This window comes from Nelumbo nucifera, chromosome 2 (assembly GCF_055504915.1).
Source record: "Nelumbo nucifera cultivar China Antique chromosome 2, China Antique-T2T, whole genome shotgun sequence".
Lineage (NCBI taxonomy): Eukaryota > Viridiplantae > Streptophyta > Magnoliopsida > Proteales > Nelumbonaceae > Nelumbo > Nelumbo nucifera.
Genome location: NC_142650.1, coordinates 55,731,483 through 55,750,886, shown reverse-complemented (window position 1 = coordinate 55,750,886; position 19,404 = coordinate 55,731,483). Strand labels below are relative to the sequence as shown.

General features: G+C 39.3%; 1 protein-coding gene and 1 pseudogene across 2 annotated transcripts in view; both read right to left on the bottom strand.

Moving 5' to 3' along the window:
• Window positions 1–6,256: 6,256 nt before the first annotated feature.
• Window positions 6,257–19,404, bottom strand: part of LOC104586334 (ras-related protein RABF1-like) — a 31,694-nt gene continuing 18,546 nt past the window's right edge. For both annotated transcript variants that reach the window (XM_010243522.3, XM_088898501.1), the window contains 3 exons: window positions 7,402–7,491; window positions 7,167–7,253; window positions 6,257–6,580 (listed from right to left, as the gene is read on the bottom strand). In XM_010243522.3, the coding sequence (XP_010241824.1) occupies window positions 6,542–6,580; window positions 7,167–7,253; window positions 7,402–7,491 (216 nt within the window). In that variant the 3' untranslated portion in view covers window positions 6,257–6,541. The remainder of the gene's footprint in view (window positions 6,581–7,166; window positions 7,254–7,401; window positions 7,492–19,404) is intronic.
• On the bottom strand, window positions 16,140–17,431 carry LOC148802234 (protein JASON-like; annotated as a pseudogene).

The following is a 19,404-nucleotide window of genomic DNA, read 5'->3' as shown; positions in this document are numbered from 1 at the left end:
GTCTGAACCAAATAAACTATGGGAATGGACTTTCCGATTTTAATTTCGGAGGATTTCAATTCTGATTCCAACTACGAACCAAACGGACCCTAAATGTTGGTATTTGATTAAGTGGTTTAGTGTTTGATTCTCATCATCACCCTATTATATTTAATTTAATTGAATTTCAGCACAAGATATGGCTTGTTGATAATTCAAGCCTGATATCATTTCGCGTAAGAGGGTGTATTAGAGAATAAATATTTATTCAAATACCTCACCTATGAGCTTAAGATTTGAGGTTGAATGGTTCCTTGACATAGCTTATCAGAACTACAATGCTAAGCGATCTCTTTCTGTATCTCTCACACACATATGTATACATATACCTGGTTCACTCAAGATTTAAAATCCTCTATGTGGAAATTTTAGGGGGCGCTCTATGTTACAACATGATCAATTTTTATTTTCATTTGTCTTTTGAATTGCCACATCAGCAAAAAAACAAAAAGATGTTCTTGAACTGTGTTTTTGTTTTGAAAAGGAAAAAAATAAGTTTGTTTTGTTTTGAAAAACAATACATGTTACGTGGCATTCTACAATGGAAACATGATATTGAATAATTATATGGAAACATGTTCCTAATTAAACCAGAAATTCAAGAGCATGATTTTGGTTTCAATTTTAAAAACAAAAAACACATAAACCAAGAAAATGTTTCTTGTGTTTTTATTCTGGTTTTGTTTGCTTTTGAAACTCACAACAAGAAAAACAATATAATCACACCGAAGAACACCATTAACAGAAACCTCTTGTGTGATGACAGTTCTGTCACAGTTCTCTCATCATATATATAAGAGATGTGAGCTACCGACCGACATGTCCATGTCAAGAGTACTGAAGCAACACCATTAAACAAACTTAATTAACAGTAGCAAAATAAAATAACAATAAATCACCATGATGGGTTGATCTGTAAACGTTGCATGCTCAGGCTGTGAAGTGTTGCACACTGTATTTACACGATGCTGTGATGTTGCAACCTGTGCACAGTGCTCTCTCTGGCCTGGTCCAACTTCTACAACCTACAAGTGCAAGATTTATAGCCCAACAAAGATTATAGCCCAAAAATGTAGTTCTGTTACCTGTTCTATTTGTTGGATATATACTGAACAAGATTCTGGTAAAGCTGAAAACCTAATCAAGTTTGTGTACATGATTCTTAGGCAAGACATATATAACATCTATGCATGGATATAGCAATTGAAGTGATATAATCTCACAGCCCTTACCTAATGAGGGAACCTTTCATCGTAAAACTTAGTATACATTCATAGTTTGAAGATCTCCAATAGTAGTATAATTGGTTTTGCAAGGTCAAAACTTCAATATTTGGTGGGCCAAATAGCTAAGATATGAAGAGTGAAAATGAACAGGTGACTAATCTAATGGCTAGATATCCTGTCTCTTTGATAGTATGATCAACCGACCAGACATCCATTGTTATGGTTTCGCGCGTAGGATCCCATTACGGGTCGGTCCACGGTGCGAAGTCCTGCTTTTCCTTGCGTCTTTCCTTGCGTACAGACCCTATTGCGGAAGCTGAATGGGTGATTTATCCAAAAGACCACTCGAACTCTCCTCACTCTTTTCTTGATTGGAAAATTGAATGCTTTATTTCAATTCATAGCTCCTTAAATAGGAGATTACAGAAAGAAATTCCTAATTAAACTCAAACTCTAACTTGAACTCAAACTCCTAATTACCTACTCTTAATGGTAACTCACTCTTACTTAAGATAAGATAAAGATGATATTAGGTAAAGATAAGGGATAAGGGATAAGATAAGGATAAGGTAAGCTGGCGACGAATTGGCTTGATGTGTCCAGATAAGGATGGGCCCACCCCTATGAACTGTCGTGTGGGCCCCGCTCTGCTACTGCTGCCGGGTGCATGCGCACGGCTCATGGTGCCGCTGCCGCGCGGTGCGTGCACGCAGTGCTGCCAGGTAGTGCCTGCTGCTATACGGCCTGCTGTGCGTGCTACTACCTATGACTGCGCCACAGTGCATTGCCAGATGATGCGACCATAACATCCATATTCCACATGAAAGTAGTGTTGGATCCACACAACCCATTTCATTAGAACACTCTAGGTTAGTCATAACTACTGCTCAAAAACCTAGAACACTATTAAAACATGAGACCCACTTCTCATAAAACATCAAAACATCAAATGATGGCAGAAACCTAGAACACTACTAAAAAATGAGACCCACTTCTCATACTAACACATCAAAACAACAAATGTTGGTAGATGAATCAAGCAGCACTGGGGCAAATCAAGAAGCTTGTTTCCAAAAAGAGGAGAGAGAGAAAGAGAGACTCACCCTCTCCTTGCTGCCACAATTGAATTTCATCCTCCTCAAAAGTCAGGAAAGAAAAGCTTTGTCTCTTCAGCACCACACCATGTGTTCGACGAGGGTTTTCAAGGAATGGGTGCTCAAAATAACAAGGAACTGCATCAACCTTTTTTGACCATAACTGTGCAGCTGGTTGTTATACATGGCAGAGTAATATAGACCATAACTTGCCACGTTTTGAATGCTTGAAAACTAATTATGAAAACCAACCAGCAGATCAGTGATGCCGCTAAGAACCAACCATTTGATTTATGCATTAATCTTTCCAAAACTTTTTAGGAATAGACTCAACCAATATTTTTTTATACATGTAAGAACACACAAAACCGACCACCTACCTGAAATCAATGTTGTCAGACTCTTGGGACCGGATTTAATACCATTTTGGTCTATTGAGTGGTCTGTCATCCACTTTCACCATTAATTCAATTCACTCAAGTAAAAATGTTTAAGAAAAAACATTAGTGAAGGGTTTTGGATTATTTATCTTTTAAAACAATATCTACTTAATTAGGATCAAAATATAAGCTTCAATAAAGAATGAATTAAGTATTTTGAGGTAACTGTTCTCAACAATTCTAATAACTAGCATCCCAAGATCAGTTTCAGTAGTGGGTTTTCAGTACTGTCCAAACAGTTGCTTGGGATTTACCAACTAATAATCTACTAATTAACCAAAGAGAATGAAATAATTAAGCTCTCTAATTAAGGATGTAAACCAGAATATTGCTTTAGTTATTACTGATTCATGACTCATCATCAATGTCTTGGATAAGGGAGCATGCCATTAAAATATCATTCCGTATCTGCTATGTTTTGTCAGTTTCATGAGGGTACGTATCAATGCAGTGTTCATCTTATTTCCTTGGCCCGCCATTGGAACCCATGTAAAGCCACTCAAGGTCAACTGTAGGAAGAAGGGTCCAGAGCCAATTCCCACATTTCAATGGGGAAACATCTCTGGTCCTACTACTTTTCATTGCTGGATTGAAGGATGGGTGGCACCTTATTGTGCTGCTCTGCTCTCCTGCAGCTGCAGCTATGTATATGATATGATATATCCCACATGTGACATTTGCCATTTTGATGCAGATACAACATATGGTACAAGCTTACGGTTTGCAACCTTGCATCACATCATCAACTAGGGTTAGGACTCTAGGGCACAGCTAAGGTTCACGGTGCAACTCATATATAGTCATAACAAAGTACCACGTGTATTTTATGGCATTTAAAGCAGTTTTCAAGCAAACATGCATCTCTTTCAGACCATCTGCCGACATAAAACTACTCGGTTTCGAGCTTAATTTTGAGTCACAAATCATGAATGAAAAGCCAAGAGTTAAGGTACACACTTTAACTTTAGGTGCCCCGTTTGGGAGGGCTTTCTTGCAGCGGTTTATGGCCTTGCACGCAAGGTTTTTAAGATCGGAGCAGACAAGGAATCATTTTGGAGACCAATTCTTAGGTTGAATGATCCAATTATCTAGTTTGAACAGATGGTCCATTTTAACTTTAAAAATAAAAAAATAATAATAATAAAAGAATGGCCAAAAATTATTGTCTAAATCAACAGTTTGACAGTTCAATCATCTGGATCAATAGGTCATTGACCAAATCAATGGTTTTTGGTAAGAAAACGGCTTTAGGGTGAAAAAAAAACTGATTACCTGATCAATTCTCAGGTTTTCTGGTCCAATCATTTGATCCGGTCCGGTTTTGAAAATCATGCTTGCATGAGCAAAAAAAACTCAGAAAGTTAAGTTATATTTGGTAAAAAAATCCGGCAAATTGAAAAAACAAGGTTACATGAATTGAAAAATCGGCTTTCTGATGAAGCTGGTTAACTTCTATCACCACATAAACCCTCCCAAACAGACTAATTATGAATCACTTGTATTAGTCAACAAAAGTGAATAATGTAAATAAAATCTATCATTTCATGGATTGACATTTATTTTTAGCCAGTCATCTAAGAAAAAGCACAAGGACCTTCTAAAGAATTTCACTTTTTACATTAACCCATAATTTCTCTACGGTCTACGATTTTTTGGGACTTGAAATTTTTTATGTTTTCTTGGTAGAAATAATTTTTTTATTAAATAATAAAGAAAATACAACCAAGATTGGGTGGAGGGCCTCGAACCATTTTGGCTACAACAATGTCGTGCACCATGCTATGGCCCCACCTTCAATTAAATGAAGTGACGTCTTTGGGGCCACAATAATACATTAAGCAAGATTTAAAAAACAATGATTTGAAACCGTTTTAGCCACAGTTTTTGGGTCAATGATTCAATCGTCCAATTCAATGAACGGCCTGTTCCAACTTTAAAAATAAATAAAAAATAAATAAATGGTCAAAAATTATATTTTTGGATCGAATGAATCAATAATTCGACAGCCCAAGCCAGCGAATTGCTGATCAAATCAATGATTTTTAGCTAAGAACCAGGTTAAGGGTGAAACCTAGGCGGTTCCAAAAACACTGCATCTAAGGCCATGATCTCAATTTTATCCCTGCGCTGGACAATGTCATAACAAAAATTAACTCATGGGGCCTAAACCTGATGCACCCAAAGAAAATACAGCAATACAGCCCTTTGATGCGGCATTTGTTTTTGTTTTCAAAAACCGGTTGTCAAACACCCCCCAAGAACAGAGTTCTTTTAGTTATATGTCCATAGGCCTTTGTCTTAAGTTTTTGAAAGTAGGTCGTTTCTTTGTAAAATGGAGAGCAGATTTTTCTGATTGAATTATTTCAGCTATTTTCGTCTGTTTGCACCTTACTTTGCTTCAATGCAAATGACAAGAAAAACTTTTCCATCCATTTCATATTGAAACAAATGGGGCCTTGTAGAATTGCCAAATTGAAATTTTCAATATTGGATAGTAGGAGAAAATCGTGTAGAATTGCCAAATGTAACTTTTCACTGGATTTTCAAGATGGAGGCATAGATTTAATGGTTTATAACTTTATATCTTTATTTGAAAATTCATGACTAGAAATATCTCTTTTAGTAAATATCAGATAAGAACAAGATCGTCTTCTAAAGTGAGACAAAAATGTTAGAATGCCTGATATATACACATGACGCACACACAAGACAAAACCTTCTTTAATTCTCTTTTCTCCTTTTCTCCATGATTCCTCCAAATACATGAAGCAATTGTCTGAACTATTTTTTTTTTATTTATGCAATATGCGCTTTTCTTAAAAGGGCCTGGTATGTGATAAGAGTTTAGAATAAATCCCATTCTTTGGAAGAACCCGGATATTAATTCAATTAAAATTAATTTTGATGCTTCTTGCACCTGTAATAATCCGTATATACTACTGATTATATGGGTAGAATGCTTGATTTAAAGGCCTAGGGAAAGCCATGATCAACCTTGCTGAAGCTTGAGCTACTTGCAAAACTCATAACTTGGTACTAAACTTTAGAAAAATCTATCATTACTTGGGTGATTCCAAATTAGTCATCAACTTTTCAAGTCAGCCAGAGACCAGGCTGAATAACCGTGTGACCCAACTTAAACCATTATTTAACCGTATGACTTAAGAACCGGAGACCAGTCTGAATAAGCAATATGCTTTTCAAGTCGGCCATTTCAGCCATTATCAAATGGCCCATGAGTTGAGCTTCGGATCAGTTCCAACAAAACCAGTTTTGTGAGACCCGGATCAGATAAGATCAAATGGTTGAATCGGTGAATGGGTGACTCAATGATCTTTCTGTATCCTGGTTTTTTTTTTTTGACAACTTTTAAGGGATGAGCAATTTAATCACAATTTTACGTCCTATCCAGGTCTTGACAACACTCCCAATACTAAAGCAATGAGCAAATTGGGTGGGTTCAGCAAGGAGTGGATTCTTTTTCTATAATTCTATGTGCAGTAAGCATCACAAACAATTAGATCCACCAATGCTTACATCCAGTCACTTGTTGAGTATAATGCCAGTATCTAACATAATTACCTGAAGTGGTCAAATCAATGAACCATACCGAAAACCCATTATAAATAGATCAAAGATAACAGGGTAATTCACGATATAAACAAACTCAGTAGTACAGTGCAGAAGAAAGAGAGGTATTGGAATTCTGTAATCTGTAGTGCAATTGGTGTCCTTTCTGCAATCATGAAGAGGGAGCACGAGGCAACCTTTTAGCAATTTCCTGTCAAGGAAGAAAAGTCAGTCCCCGAATTGCATATAAAATAGATTTTCCATATCAAGTAGGAAAAGAACCCATGAAGGGCATGTCACTAATGCCACAAATTTGTAATCATCTCCTCCATACATCATCAAGCATTAGAAGCAGCAAATTGCAAATTGCAACCAAAGCAGATACCACTACCGTGCAGCCAAATAATTAATGGAAACATAACCTATTGATGATCTAGTTATTGAATTGTTTTATACCAATATTCTTCTCAACATTCAGAAGAAGAGCAAATCCATTGCTGATATGTGGCTGCTAGTCACCAATGTTTTGAAAACTTACTGGTACAACCACAAAACAACAGGGTTCCGGGATTGGCAGTTTTTGGACATATTAACCTTCAGACTGGTCCAACTTATGGTTAAACATGGAAAAACCGTAACTGGAGGTCTTCTAATTTGACCTCCAGTTCAAAATGTTGGTACTTAAAATACAGAACTCTAGACTTTTCCACATCAAGTGGCCACTCATGTTAAAATACTAATTATAAGAAGCCATGTTCAGGCCTTAGAAAAGAAAAAAATAAGTACCACAAATGTACCTCAAATAGCTGATTAATATTATCTGCTGTCTTTGCAGATGTCTCAATAAAGAACATCCCATTCTTCTCCGCATGGTTCATACCATCCTTCACAAAAAGAATAATGACAAATGTGAACTATTACAGTCTTTAATAAAAGTTCATGAAATGCACCAAATAAAATTCTGATTGAGAATGCATATCAAATACCAAATACAGAAGCTAATGTTTCAAGTTTTGGGCACAAAACACATACTTCAATGGATACTTCTCGTTTTTCTTGGAGATCAGCTTTGTTCCCTACCAAAGCCAAGACAATATCGGGGCTCCCATGTTTTTGTAGCTCCTAATAGAAATTAAAATTCATCAATTGCTTGAAATATATATATATATATATATATATATATATATATATATATGTGTGTGTGTGTGTGTGTGTGTGTGAATATATATTGGCACATCATTGAAATCCACTACTTGTCTAGTACAGTGTTTCCGACTTGTCAAATGCAACAAGTAATTAATACACCATGCATGTATGTGAATATTTATGTATATGTATGAGTTTGACAGTCTCTTGATAAAACAAATCTGCAAAGAGTATATCAGTAAAAGAATAGAAGCAACCAGACAACCAGTTGTCGAAAAGCACAAATGTGTACATGTATACATACACAAATACATGGCTATGTATATACACATACAAGCATACACAGCATACACATATATACACATAAATACAGCAATTACAAATGTAAAGATTTGGTGAAGAATACATCCTGATAGACACATTATAGAAATATTAAAAAGTGAACTTAGAAGCAACAATTTCAATCTTCTATAATGGTGCATTTTATAATCTTCATGGTTCTTAGAGTTTACTGAGATTCTGATAGAAGCAACTTAGGTATCTAGGGACCTTGGAAAAGAAAACTTTTAATACTACCAGACACTGCAACAATACTAACTTGTAGCTCTGAAAGTACCACATAACAATAAAGTAGGGAAACACACAACACAGAAATCCTAGGTTTACTCCAGAACAAGAAATTAAATCCTGGTCTCATCACCTAACTTCTCGAAAACTGAAACCAATAACACTTGGTGCTGAATTGGTCAGTCACATTGTACTTGGACAAGTTTCCACTAAACTAGGTTCATTACTATGCAAGTAACTAATAAGTATCATAATTTGGCATACTTGGATAAGATTGCAACCATTGGCATGGAAAAGAAAGTGTTCTTTGGACAAGATAGTAACTATTGGCAAAAACCTATCAAGGCATGGGAATATCAGAAATGACCGTTCCTCATATAGAATTTGTGATAATTAGTACCACGCAATTATGCATTTATCTCTATCACCCTTATCTATCAAAGTGTGGACACTACACTTTAGGCCTTTCTGGCTGCAAAGGGTCAAACCAGGAACATTGATTTTGCTTATTCAGGCTTGGCCAATGAAAGGCTTCTCTAGGAGATATCATATTCTCTGGAACTTGACCCCATTTGCAATATGTTGGTTATTGGAAAGAATGGAACAATCACAATTTCTGAAGGAAAGAGCTGTCTGAATTTCGAGATTGTAACCATCATTTTTGTTAACTTTAGAAAATATACAGATTATACCACTGTACATACATCATCAGACCAAAACAGTTTAACTTTTCTATTCTGGACTCAATCCCACCATTCTGCTTTTTTATGAATACATTATGATGCGGGATAGGTACGACCCAGAGCTGTGGAAATTGAAGAATAACCACTCAAGAGTTGGAAAATAACTGCAAGTGAGGTCTTAGTGTTTATTGGGCTTGCTTGGAAAAGGTGATTAGGATTCTAGGGTAAGGTTAAGATGGAGGAATTGGAGATTCACTTTGAAGCTTGGAAAAACTCTAAGAAATTGAAAACTACATTTAGAGACCTTTAATGACCGAAGTGGCTGAACTGTCTTTTAGTGAATCTCATTAAGTACGCTTTAATCTCCTTAATTGCTGAAAAGCATGTTAGTTGATTATAATACTCCTAAATATTTTATTATACGACAATTTATCCATAAAAGACAAAGCAATAAGTTATTCAATCTTCTACTTCAGTCGTTAACAAAAAGCCCTTTAGTAATTGAACTTTTAGCTGAAATTTTGCAAAGATATTTGGAACAACACCAAAAGGACAAAAATTTGAGAAAGTCTGGGCTGTGAAATATGTAGATTTAATATAAAGGTGATTTGAGAATGCCTGACACAAAAGGACAAATTCTGGGCTGTGAACCGTGGGGAAAATACAATACATGCATAAATAAAAAACAGAAACAAGAAGCAACAAACAAAACCCAAAAAAACTAATTAATTAATGTAGAGATAGTAAATAAAAAACAGAAACAAGAAGCAACAAACAAAACCCAAAAAAACTAATTAATTAATGTAGAGATAGTTAGTAGTGTGTGTGGTTCCAATCCCACACTTATTATAGTTTTAGTAGTGTGTGTGTGGTTCCCAACCACACTTATTTATTATGTTTTCCTTTTTCAGTTGGGCCGGCTGGGCCTTGTTTATGTCTATCCTTTTTTTTATTCATTGGAGTTTAAGTAGGGGTATTAGAATAACTCCTACTATTGTAAGGAGATTAATGATTATAAATAACAATTAAGAGGGGCGGCAGTATACACAACAAAACCCCTCTCTTTTCTCAGAAATCTCTCTACGAGTTCTCCCTCTCCCTCTCTATTCTCCTCTTCTCTTCTCCTCTTTTTCTTTTAGTTACGACTGATTGCAGTCTTGTACGACTACTTGGCATCAGAGCAAGGTTTAGGGCATCTCATGTGAGTCCGATCCAGCCGACCACATGAGAATTGCCTAAGGGCTGGAAGATTAGAAAGATTTTTTTGGCTGATTCTTGGAGGTTATCAGAAATTGTAGCAGCTGTTCAAAGAGTGGTGTAGAGAACACTGATGTGGGCCCCACTGCAGTGGGCCCCACTGTGTTCGTAGGACAGCAGTGTAGTTATTTGTTTCAGTTATAGTAGTGTCAGTTTGAGTCAGTTTGTTAATTCAGTTGTTATTTATTTCAGCTTTTATTTACTTTATTTATTATGTAAGTACTAAGGGCAGATGTGTCCTTTCCATTATGTACTAAACATAACCTATAAATATTAAGAGAGTGGCGGCGGCAGATCTGTTAGAATCTGTCCCTCCTTTCAACCACTTGTGTTCTCCTGTTTCTCTTCTATTCTCTCTCCTTTCTCTCACTTTTCTTCTGTTTTGTAAACCTAAAACCTATTAGGATTCAAGACTGATTACAGTCTTGATCTTCTACTTGGTATCAGAGCCTATCTAGGGCTTCTCATGTGTGTCTAGTCCAGCCGACCACATGAGGACTAGCTAGGGCTGGAAGCTTTGAAGAAGTTTTCGGTGGCTGAATCTTGGAGATTACCAGGAAAGGTTCGCAGCAGTTGAAGACTTGCCGCGGCTTGCAGAGAGTTGGTAATCAGGAAGAAGCAGCGAAGGTTAGGGTTCAGGTAACCCTAGAAGACAGTAAACCGAAGTACACAAGTTTTTTTATTGAGTTTCAGAGACTGCAATCAGTCGAGATAGGTTGGACCTATCTAGAAAGAGGGGTCGAACTGTGTTCAAGTTTGTTTCTAGGGTTTGGCTTGCCGAATTGTGTTTAAGTTTGTTTCTAGGGTTTGACTGTTGGGCCAAACCCCCCCCCCCCCTTCAGAGGTGATTAGTTTTTAGGGTTTCATATTGCCCTACGACAAGTCCCACTTGTGCGGACTGCTTGGAGAGTGCAGCTGAGCACTTACTTCAGACCTACAGTTGAAACCCTAATTTTGCTCTCGCAGCAGTGGGCCCCACAGTAGTGATTTCAGAAAATAGCATCTCAGATTGATAGGCTGCCTGGTACTGTGCATGCCGATTGATTTCAGATCAGATTTGAGTTGATTTCTTGCATATACTGTGATAGGCGATTGATTTCAGATCAGTTTTGGGTTGGTTTCAGATCAGATTTCGGATCAGATCAGATTTCAGATCAGATCAGATTTGTGTTGGTTTCGGATCAGATTTCAGACTTGCTTGTTTGACTCTGTTTTCTGGTATAGTGGCTCTAACAGTTTGTAGCCACTGAATCTTGATAAAAGATGGAGTTTAAGGGTCAGGGAGAAAGTAGTTTTGGAAACCACAGTTATGGTAGTGTATCTGAAACCAGGTTTCAGATTACAACTATGAGATTTGATGGGTCAAATTATTTGGAGTGGGCTCAATCAGCCATGATGGCTATTGGAGGAAGGGGAAAACTGGGTTACCTCTTGGGAGATGTGAAAGAACCTTCCAAGGAGGACCCAACATACACCAAGTGGGTTCAAGAGAACTATTTGGTTATGACATGGCTGTGTAATTCTATGCAGCCACATATCAGCCGAAATTACTTGTGGGCAAAGACAGCCAAAGAGATATGGCTGAATCTTGGAGATTACCAGGAGAGGTTCGCAGCAGTTGAAGACTTGCCACGGCTTGCAGAGAGTTGGTAATCAGGAAGAAGCAGCGAAGGTTAGGGTTCAGGTAACCCTAGAAGACAGTAAACCGAAGTACATAAATTTCGGATCAGATCAGATCAGATTTGTGTTGGTTTCGGATCAGATTTCAGACTTGCTTGTTTGACTCTGTTTTCTGGTATAGTGGCTCTAACAGTTTGTAGCCACTGAATCTTGATCAAAGATGGAGTTTAAGGGTCAAGGAGAAAGTAGTTTTGGAAACCACAGTTATGGTAGTGTATCTGAAACCGGGTTTCAGATTACAACTATGAGATTTGATGGGTCAAATTATTTGGAGTGGGCTCAATCAGCCATGATGGCTATTGGAGGAAGGGGAAAACTGGGTTACCTCTTGGGAGATGTGAAAGAACCTTCCAAGGAGGACCCAACATACACCAAGTGGGTTCAAGAGAACTATTTGGTTATGGCATGGCTGTGTAATTCTATGCAGCCACATATCAGCTGAAATTACTTGTGGGCAAAGACAGCCAAAGAGATATGAGATGTTGTGAAAGAAACCTATTCCCAACCCCTTAATGTTGCCAGAGCCTATGAACTGAAGTGTGAGGTGAACAACCTTAAACAAGGAGAGAAGCCAGTTTCTGTCTACTTCTCTACCTTGAAATCCTTGTGGCATGAGATTGACCATCTAGAGACCCTTGAGTGGGAGAGTCCCAAAGATGCACAGACTCACAGAAAGCAAGTCAAGATGAATAGGGTATTTGAGTTTCTGGCTGGTTTGAATTCAGAATATGGCATTGTGCGACAACAGATATTGACAAGAGATAGTGTGACCCTTTCTCAAGCATACTCCCTGGTGCATAGTGAAGAGACCAGGAGGAAAGTCATGATGCAGCCTCAGCCCTCTTTCCCAGCCTTGACAGCTATTAAACCTAAGCCAGGGGGTGGCTCAGAAAGGGACCGGAAGAAGGAAGATAAACGGGATCTGGTAATGTGAACATTGCAAGAAACCCAAGCACACAAAAGATACTTGTTGGAAGCTACATCCTCACTTGGTCCCAGCAAAACTAAGAAATAAGAAGGGTAATGCTCATATGGCAGTGAACACTGATTCAGCATCCTCATCAGGCACATCCCTAGAGACTTTAGCTGTTGTTCGGGCTGCCCTCATATAGTTGGAAAAGGAAGTTGGGAGTTCAGCTCAGCCATCTCAGTCACCATCAGCTCCTGCCACATCTGCATTTGCACATTCAGGTACTCAAGCCTCAGCTTACCATGCTTCAGCTCCAGGTAATACTGACCACTGTTGGATAATAGATTCAGGTGCATCTGACCATATGACTAGCTTGCCATCTTTGTTCACTTCTTATCACTTGTCCTCTGGCCGAGATAGAGTATCCATTGCTGATGGCTCTCTTGTTCCCATTTCGGGCGAGGGGGACATCAAGCTATCGGATACTATCTCTTTATCTTCTGTCTTGCATGTTCCTAAGCTTGATACTAACCTGCTTTCAGTTAGTAGTATTACCAAACACATGAATTGTTCAGTAACCTTTTTCCCTGACCGATGTGTTTTTCAGGATTTGGAGACGAGGAAGGTGATTGGGACTGGCCGTGAGACGAACGGGATCTATCTGCTTGGAGAGAGTTCTCGTCGGGAGGAGTCAGTGGATAAGAAGTCTTTTGTTTCCCAATCTGTGAGTTCGGTTATGCTTTGGCATAACCGATTAGGTCATTTGTCTTTTAAGTCTTTGAAGAGTTTGTTTCCTGCTTTATTTGAGTCTGTTGAGTTATCAAAGTTGAGGTCTAAGAGGTGTGAGTTTGCCAAACATTGTAGAACCTCTTATTCTTTAAGTAATAAAAGGAGTAATTCCTCTTTTGATATTGTGCATACTGATGTTTGGGGGCCATATCATATCTCTTCTATGGGTGGGTACAGATATTTTCTACTGTTTGTTGATGACCATACCCGTTTTTCTTGGGTCTATCTTATGCGTTCTCGGGATGAGGTTCCTGCTCTGACCCAAAACTTCCATCAGATGGTTTTCACTCAGTTTGGGACCAAAATCAAAGTCCTTAGATCTGATAATGCAAAGGAATACTTTGCTCAGCCATTGACCTCCTACCTTCTTAGCCATGGAGTTATTCACCAGAGCACTTGCCCTTATACACCACAGCAGAACGGCGTTGCCGAAAGGAAGAATAGGCATATCTTGGAGGTGGCTAGAAGCATTATGTTTACCTCCAATGTACCTATTCGCTTCTGGGGTGATGCTATCCTCACAGCAGTTTATCTCATTAATCGAGTTCCTTCCCGGGTTCTTGATATGAGAACCCCCTTTTCCCTTCTATACCCAGACGAGGAGTTGTTCATTGTTCCCCTTAAAACCTTTGGTTGTACCTGTTTCATTCAGCTTCTCGGGCCTCATCATTCCAAGTTTGAACCTAAGGCCTCCAAATGCATTTTCCTTGGTTATGCACAAACTCAAAAGGGTTATTGCTGCTATGATCCGGTTTCAGGGAAATGGTTTGTCTCCATGGATGTCACCTTCTTTGAGGAGACACCCTATTATCCTAGGGTTTCTCCTCAGGGGGAGAGCAGTGAGAGTGGAAGTGGGGCTGGTAGAAGTGGGGCTGTTTTGAGTGGGGTTGTTCCTTTACCTATTCCACTGGATAATGAAGGTTGTAGTGGTGAGGGTGGTCAGAGGGAGCCGGAGTTGAGAGTCTATCACAGGCGATGCAGGCAGGTTGATCCTAGTCTTCGGCAGTCCCGACCAGCATCCAGTTCCTTTTGCGGCTCCAAATCCAGAGCCTACTGAGATACCTCTCACTGTTGCCACTTCCCCTCTTGTGGATGACCTTGATCTCCCTATTGCCATTCGCAAAGGGAAAGGACATTGCACCACTTCTACAGCTCACAGCATCTCACAGTTCTTATCCTATGATCGTCTGTCTCCATCTTACCGGTCCTATCTCACTTCCATTGCCGATGTCCCTATTCCAAGAACAATGCAAGAAGCCTTATCAGTTCCAGAATGGAAAGATGCAATGCAAGTCGAAATGGATGCCCTGTTGAAGAATAATACTTGGGCACTGGTTGACCCACCAAAAGGAAAGAAACCGGTGGGATGCAGATGGGTGTTCACTGTGAAGCATAATGCTGATGGCTCTATTGAAAGGTACAAAGCCCGGCTGGTTGCAAAGGGGTTCACTCAGACTTATGGTATAGACTACTTGGAGACCTTTGCCCCAGTAGCCAAGATGACCACCATCCGAGTTCTGTTATCCCTTGCAACAAATCATTCTTGGCCCCTGTTTCAGATGGATGTTAAAAATGCCTTTCTGAATGAAGACTTACAGGAAGAGGTTTACATGCAGTTGCCTCCTGGATTCTATGATACAGAGACAGGTAAGAAGGTTTGCCGACTGAACAAGGCATTGTATGGTTTGAAGCAGTCACCTAGAGCCTGGTTTGATAGGTTCAGATTAGCCCTTGGAAAGTTTGGTTATGTACAGGCCCAGTCAGATCATACACTATTCATCAAGAGGGTGGAGTCCTCTCTAACACTACTAGCAGTATATGTTGATGATATTGTGGTGACAGGAAATGACAGTCATGAAATTGAGTCCCTCAAACAGCTCCTTCATCAAGAGTTTGAGGTGAAAGATCTTGGTGCACTACGGTACTTTTTGGGTATTGAGGTTGCTAGATCCAAGCAGGGGATTTTTATCTCTCAGAGAAAATATGTTCTAGATCTGTTGGCGGAAACTAGAAAGTTGGGTGTTAAGCCAGCTGATACACCCATCGAACAAAATCACAAGATTAGTGCAGAGGGTGGGAAGCCTCTTGAAGACAAAGTTATGTTCCAACGGTTGGTTGGAAAGCTCCTATATCTCTGCCTCACTCGGCCGGATATCAGCTATGCAGTTAGTGTTGTTAGCCAGTACATGCACTCCCCTAGAACTTCTGATCTTCTTGCGGCAGAGAGAATATTAGCATACTTGAAGAGATGCCCGGGTAGAGGTATATTGCTCAAGAACAATAATCACATGAGGGTGGAAGTCTATACAGATGCCGATTGGGCTGGGAGTGTTGATGACAGAAGGTCTACCTCTGGATATTGTGCCCTTGTGGGAGGTAACCTTGTCTCTTGGAGGAATAAGAAGCAAAGTGTTGTTTCCCGCTCCAGTGCTGAAGCGGAATACAGGTCAATGGCTAATGGAGTGGCTGAGGTCACTACTCGAAGAGTTGGGTATTGACTATGAAAAGCCCTTAATGTTGTATTGTGATAATCAGGCAGCTATTAATATAGCCCACAACCCAGTGCAGCATGACAGAATTTTTTTTTTTTTGATTGAAACCCTGATATACCTCTTTGCATAGTTTCACAAACCATGTCAATTACTATATACATAGCAAGAAGCTCTTTTGGACTGCAAAACAACTAAACATTGTAACTCGAAGAAAACCCAAGCTTTCCCAAGTGTGTTCGAAGTCTAATAACATCCTCCAAATCAGCCTTGCATACTTACACTACACCGAATAGTACATGGCAGACAACTTTTACTTAGACCCCATTAAGAATGCATAGTGCTATAATCAACCTTGCATCATCAATGACTAAAGGCATTGCCGCCTACGATCAGAAAGAGACCACTGATTCAGGATGTAAAGAAGACTGTAGTCGAGATACAGCAGTATCAGTTTCCTCATTCTCTTCAAAGTTGATTGGTCTCCCATTAATAAGTTTCCTTTTGTAGCCAAGACTCTCTTCTGATAATGCCTTCTCTAACCTTTCCTCAAATGGTGTTGCATGCCAATGGACTTTCTGGTCCCCTTTGTATTTGTTAGTTGAATTTGGGATCCCGTTCCCATCCCACCACTTAGATGAGATACGAGAAGGCTCTTCATCATTCCAGTGTGCAGCAACCATTCCAAGAATAGGCCTATCCCCATCAGAAGTTTTAGAAGAATAAGATCTTCCACCCGGGAAAACCCCACAATTTTGATCAGCATCATCTTTTGGGGGTGATGATGGCTTCAGCCAGTGAGACAAGCTTGCATCAACCTTTGACTCCTTGACAGCCATATTTTCTCTCTCCTGTTCCATTTCTAACTTGTTTGAGTAAGAAACAGATGCATACTCAGGAACTGCACTTGCAATCTCCTCAAGAGAGTCTCCTGTGTGACCAAGTTGTTCCTGATGGGTGCAAAAATCTTCTTCCTTCAGTGCTTTCCACTGAGAAAGTTCTCAACAGGGTTCAGAACTGGATAAACATACTGGGACCTGATCCGGGCATTATTCACATTTGCATATTTGTCTAGGTTTACTGGATAAATGGTTCCAGGTGTTTGCATCTCATCAGTTAGTTTTAATGGAGTTGGATAAGGAGAAGACTCTGATTCATTGTGTCTACCCGAGGTTAGATTTCAAGCTTTTGCCATTTGAAGGAAGATTTTCCGTATCTAACTCACATTTGAAATGCACACACTTGTTTTTAGATTCGGAAGCAACGGCTGGTATCTCCGGAGTAACTAATGCGGATGTTTCATTAGTACTAGGATGAAGAGGAAATGTTATTGCTGTACTAGGATTTTCAACCTCACTGCATTCATGATGCCTGGTATAGTCCCTTCCTACCAGCTCCTGCCCCTTTGGCATGCTGATAGATGTATGATTTTCAACCTCACTGCATTCATTGTGTTCTTGATAATCAGGAAGAATCAGAGGAAGATAAAGAGTCTAAGATCAGTTATTTGATCAAGACTGAAGGTGGCGACCAGAATTTCCAGAGGATTCTTAGATCAAGATCAGTTTTTTGATCAAGACTAAAGGTGGCGATCAGTTTTTTCAGATTTTTCTGGGTAAGCTTTCATCCTTTCTTGAGCCCGGCAGCAAGGTTAGTTTAATCTGAGAGGTGTGGCTATAAAAAAATTTCCTTTTTTATCTCTTTAGGGTTTTAAGAGAAAAACCCTAAAAAAATCCAGGGTTGTTATTGTTTCCAGATAGGTAGTTAAACTTGCTTCTCTCAATTTAAGTTTATTTTTGCTCTCTGGAAGACCCAGTAGAGCTGTTCTTTGTTTCAAGAGCCACTGCCAAATCTGATTTCTGCCTACTAATTACTTGTTTCAAGAACTACTTGCTTAGGCCGACTGTTACAATGATTAGATTTTTTTATTGCCGAATCTGAATTCTGCCTCTAGGTCGACTGTTATTAGTTTTAGACCCAGTAGGACGACTGTTACAGTGATTAGAAGGTGTTTTTAATTAACTCCTAACCAAAATTGGAGTTTAAGAGCCAACGGGAAGGTGTTTTTGGGACTGGTGGTTCAGGTAACATGACTGAGAACACTTTTCAGATTACAACTGTTAGTTGATGGATCAAACTACTTAGAATGGGCCCAATCAGCCATAATGGCCATTGGGGGTAGAGGAAAACTAACCTATTTGTTGGGAGATGTGAAGGAACCCACTAAGGAGGATCCCACTTATGCTAAGTGGGTTCAAGAGAATTATTTGGTGATGACATGGCTGTGCAACTCTATGTAGCCACATATCAGCTGAAACTATTTATGGGCAAAAACAACTAAGGAAATATGCGATGTTATGAAAGAAACCTACTCCCAGCCCCTTAATGTTGCTAGGGCCTATGAGCTGAAATGTGAGGTTAGAAATCTCAAGCAAGGAGAGAAACAGGTCTCTGTTTATTTTTCAACCTTGAAATCCCTGTGGCATGAAATTGACTACCTTGAAACAATTGAATGGGAGAGTCAGAATGATGCACAAACTTACAGAAAGCAGATTGAAACTAATAGTGTTTGAGTTCCTGGCTGGTCTGAATTCTGAATATGATATTGTAAGACAGCAGTTGTTGATAAGAGACAGTGTGACTCTATCACAAGCCTATTCCCTAGTGCACAGTGAAGAGACTAGGAGAAAGGTTATGTTGCAACAACAGCCTTTCGAATCAGTCTTGGCAGAAGTTAGACCCAAGTCTGGGGGTGATAAGGAGAGGGATGTAAAGAAAGAAGCTAAGAGGGACCTAGTATGTGAACATTGCAAGAAAACTAAACATACTAAAGACACTTGTTGGAAGTTGCATCCACATCTAGTTCCAGTAAAACTCAAAAACAAAAAGGGGAATGCTAATATGGCTGTTAACACTGATAGTACAGCCTCATCAAGCACAAAAGGCGCTCCTCTAGACACACTAGTTGCAATCCGAGCTGCTTTGACTCAGCTGGAAAATGAAGTTGGTAATTCAGCTCCATCTCATCAGCCATCATCAGCTCCTTCAACCGCAGTTTTTGCTCATTCAGGTAATCGGGCCTCAACTTACCATGATTCAGCTCTAGGTAATACAGAACTGTTTTGGGTAATAGATTCAGGTGCTTCAAACCATATGACCAGTTTATCTACTTTGTTTAGCACCTATTGTTTATCCTTTGGGAGAGACAAAGTTTCTATTGCCGATGGCTCTCTTGTGCCAATCTCTAGCAAGGGAGACATCAGATTGTCTAATGCCATCACCCTATCCTCAGTCTTGCATGTTCCCAAGCTTAGTGCTAACTTGCTTTCGGTTAGTAGTATTACTAAAAATCAAAACTGTTCAATAACCTTTTTCCCTGATCGGTGTGTTTTTCAGGATCTAGAAACGAACAAGGTGATTGAGATTGGCCGTGAGATGAATGGAGTCTACCTGCTTGAACATTCACAAGGGAAGCAAAGTGAAGTTGGGAAATTGTTTGTCTCTCAATCTTGGA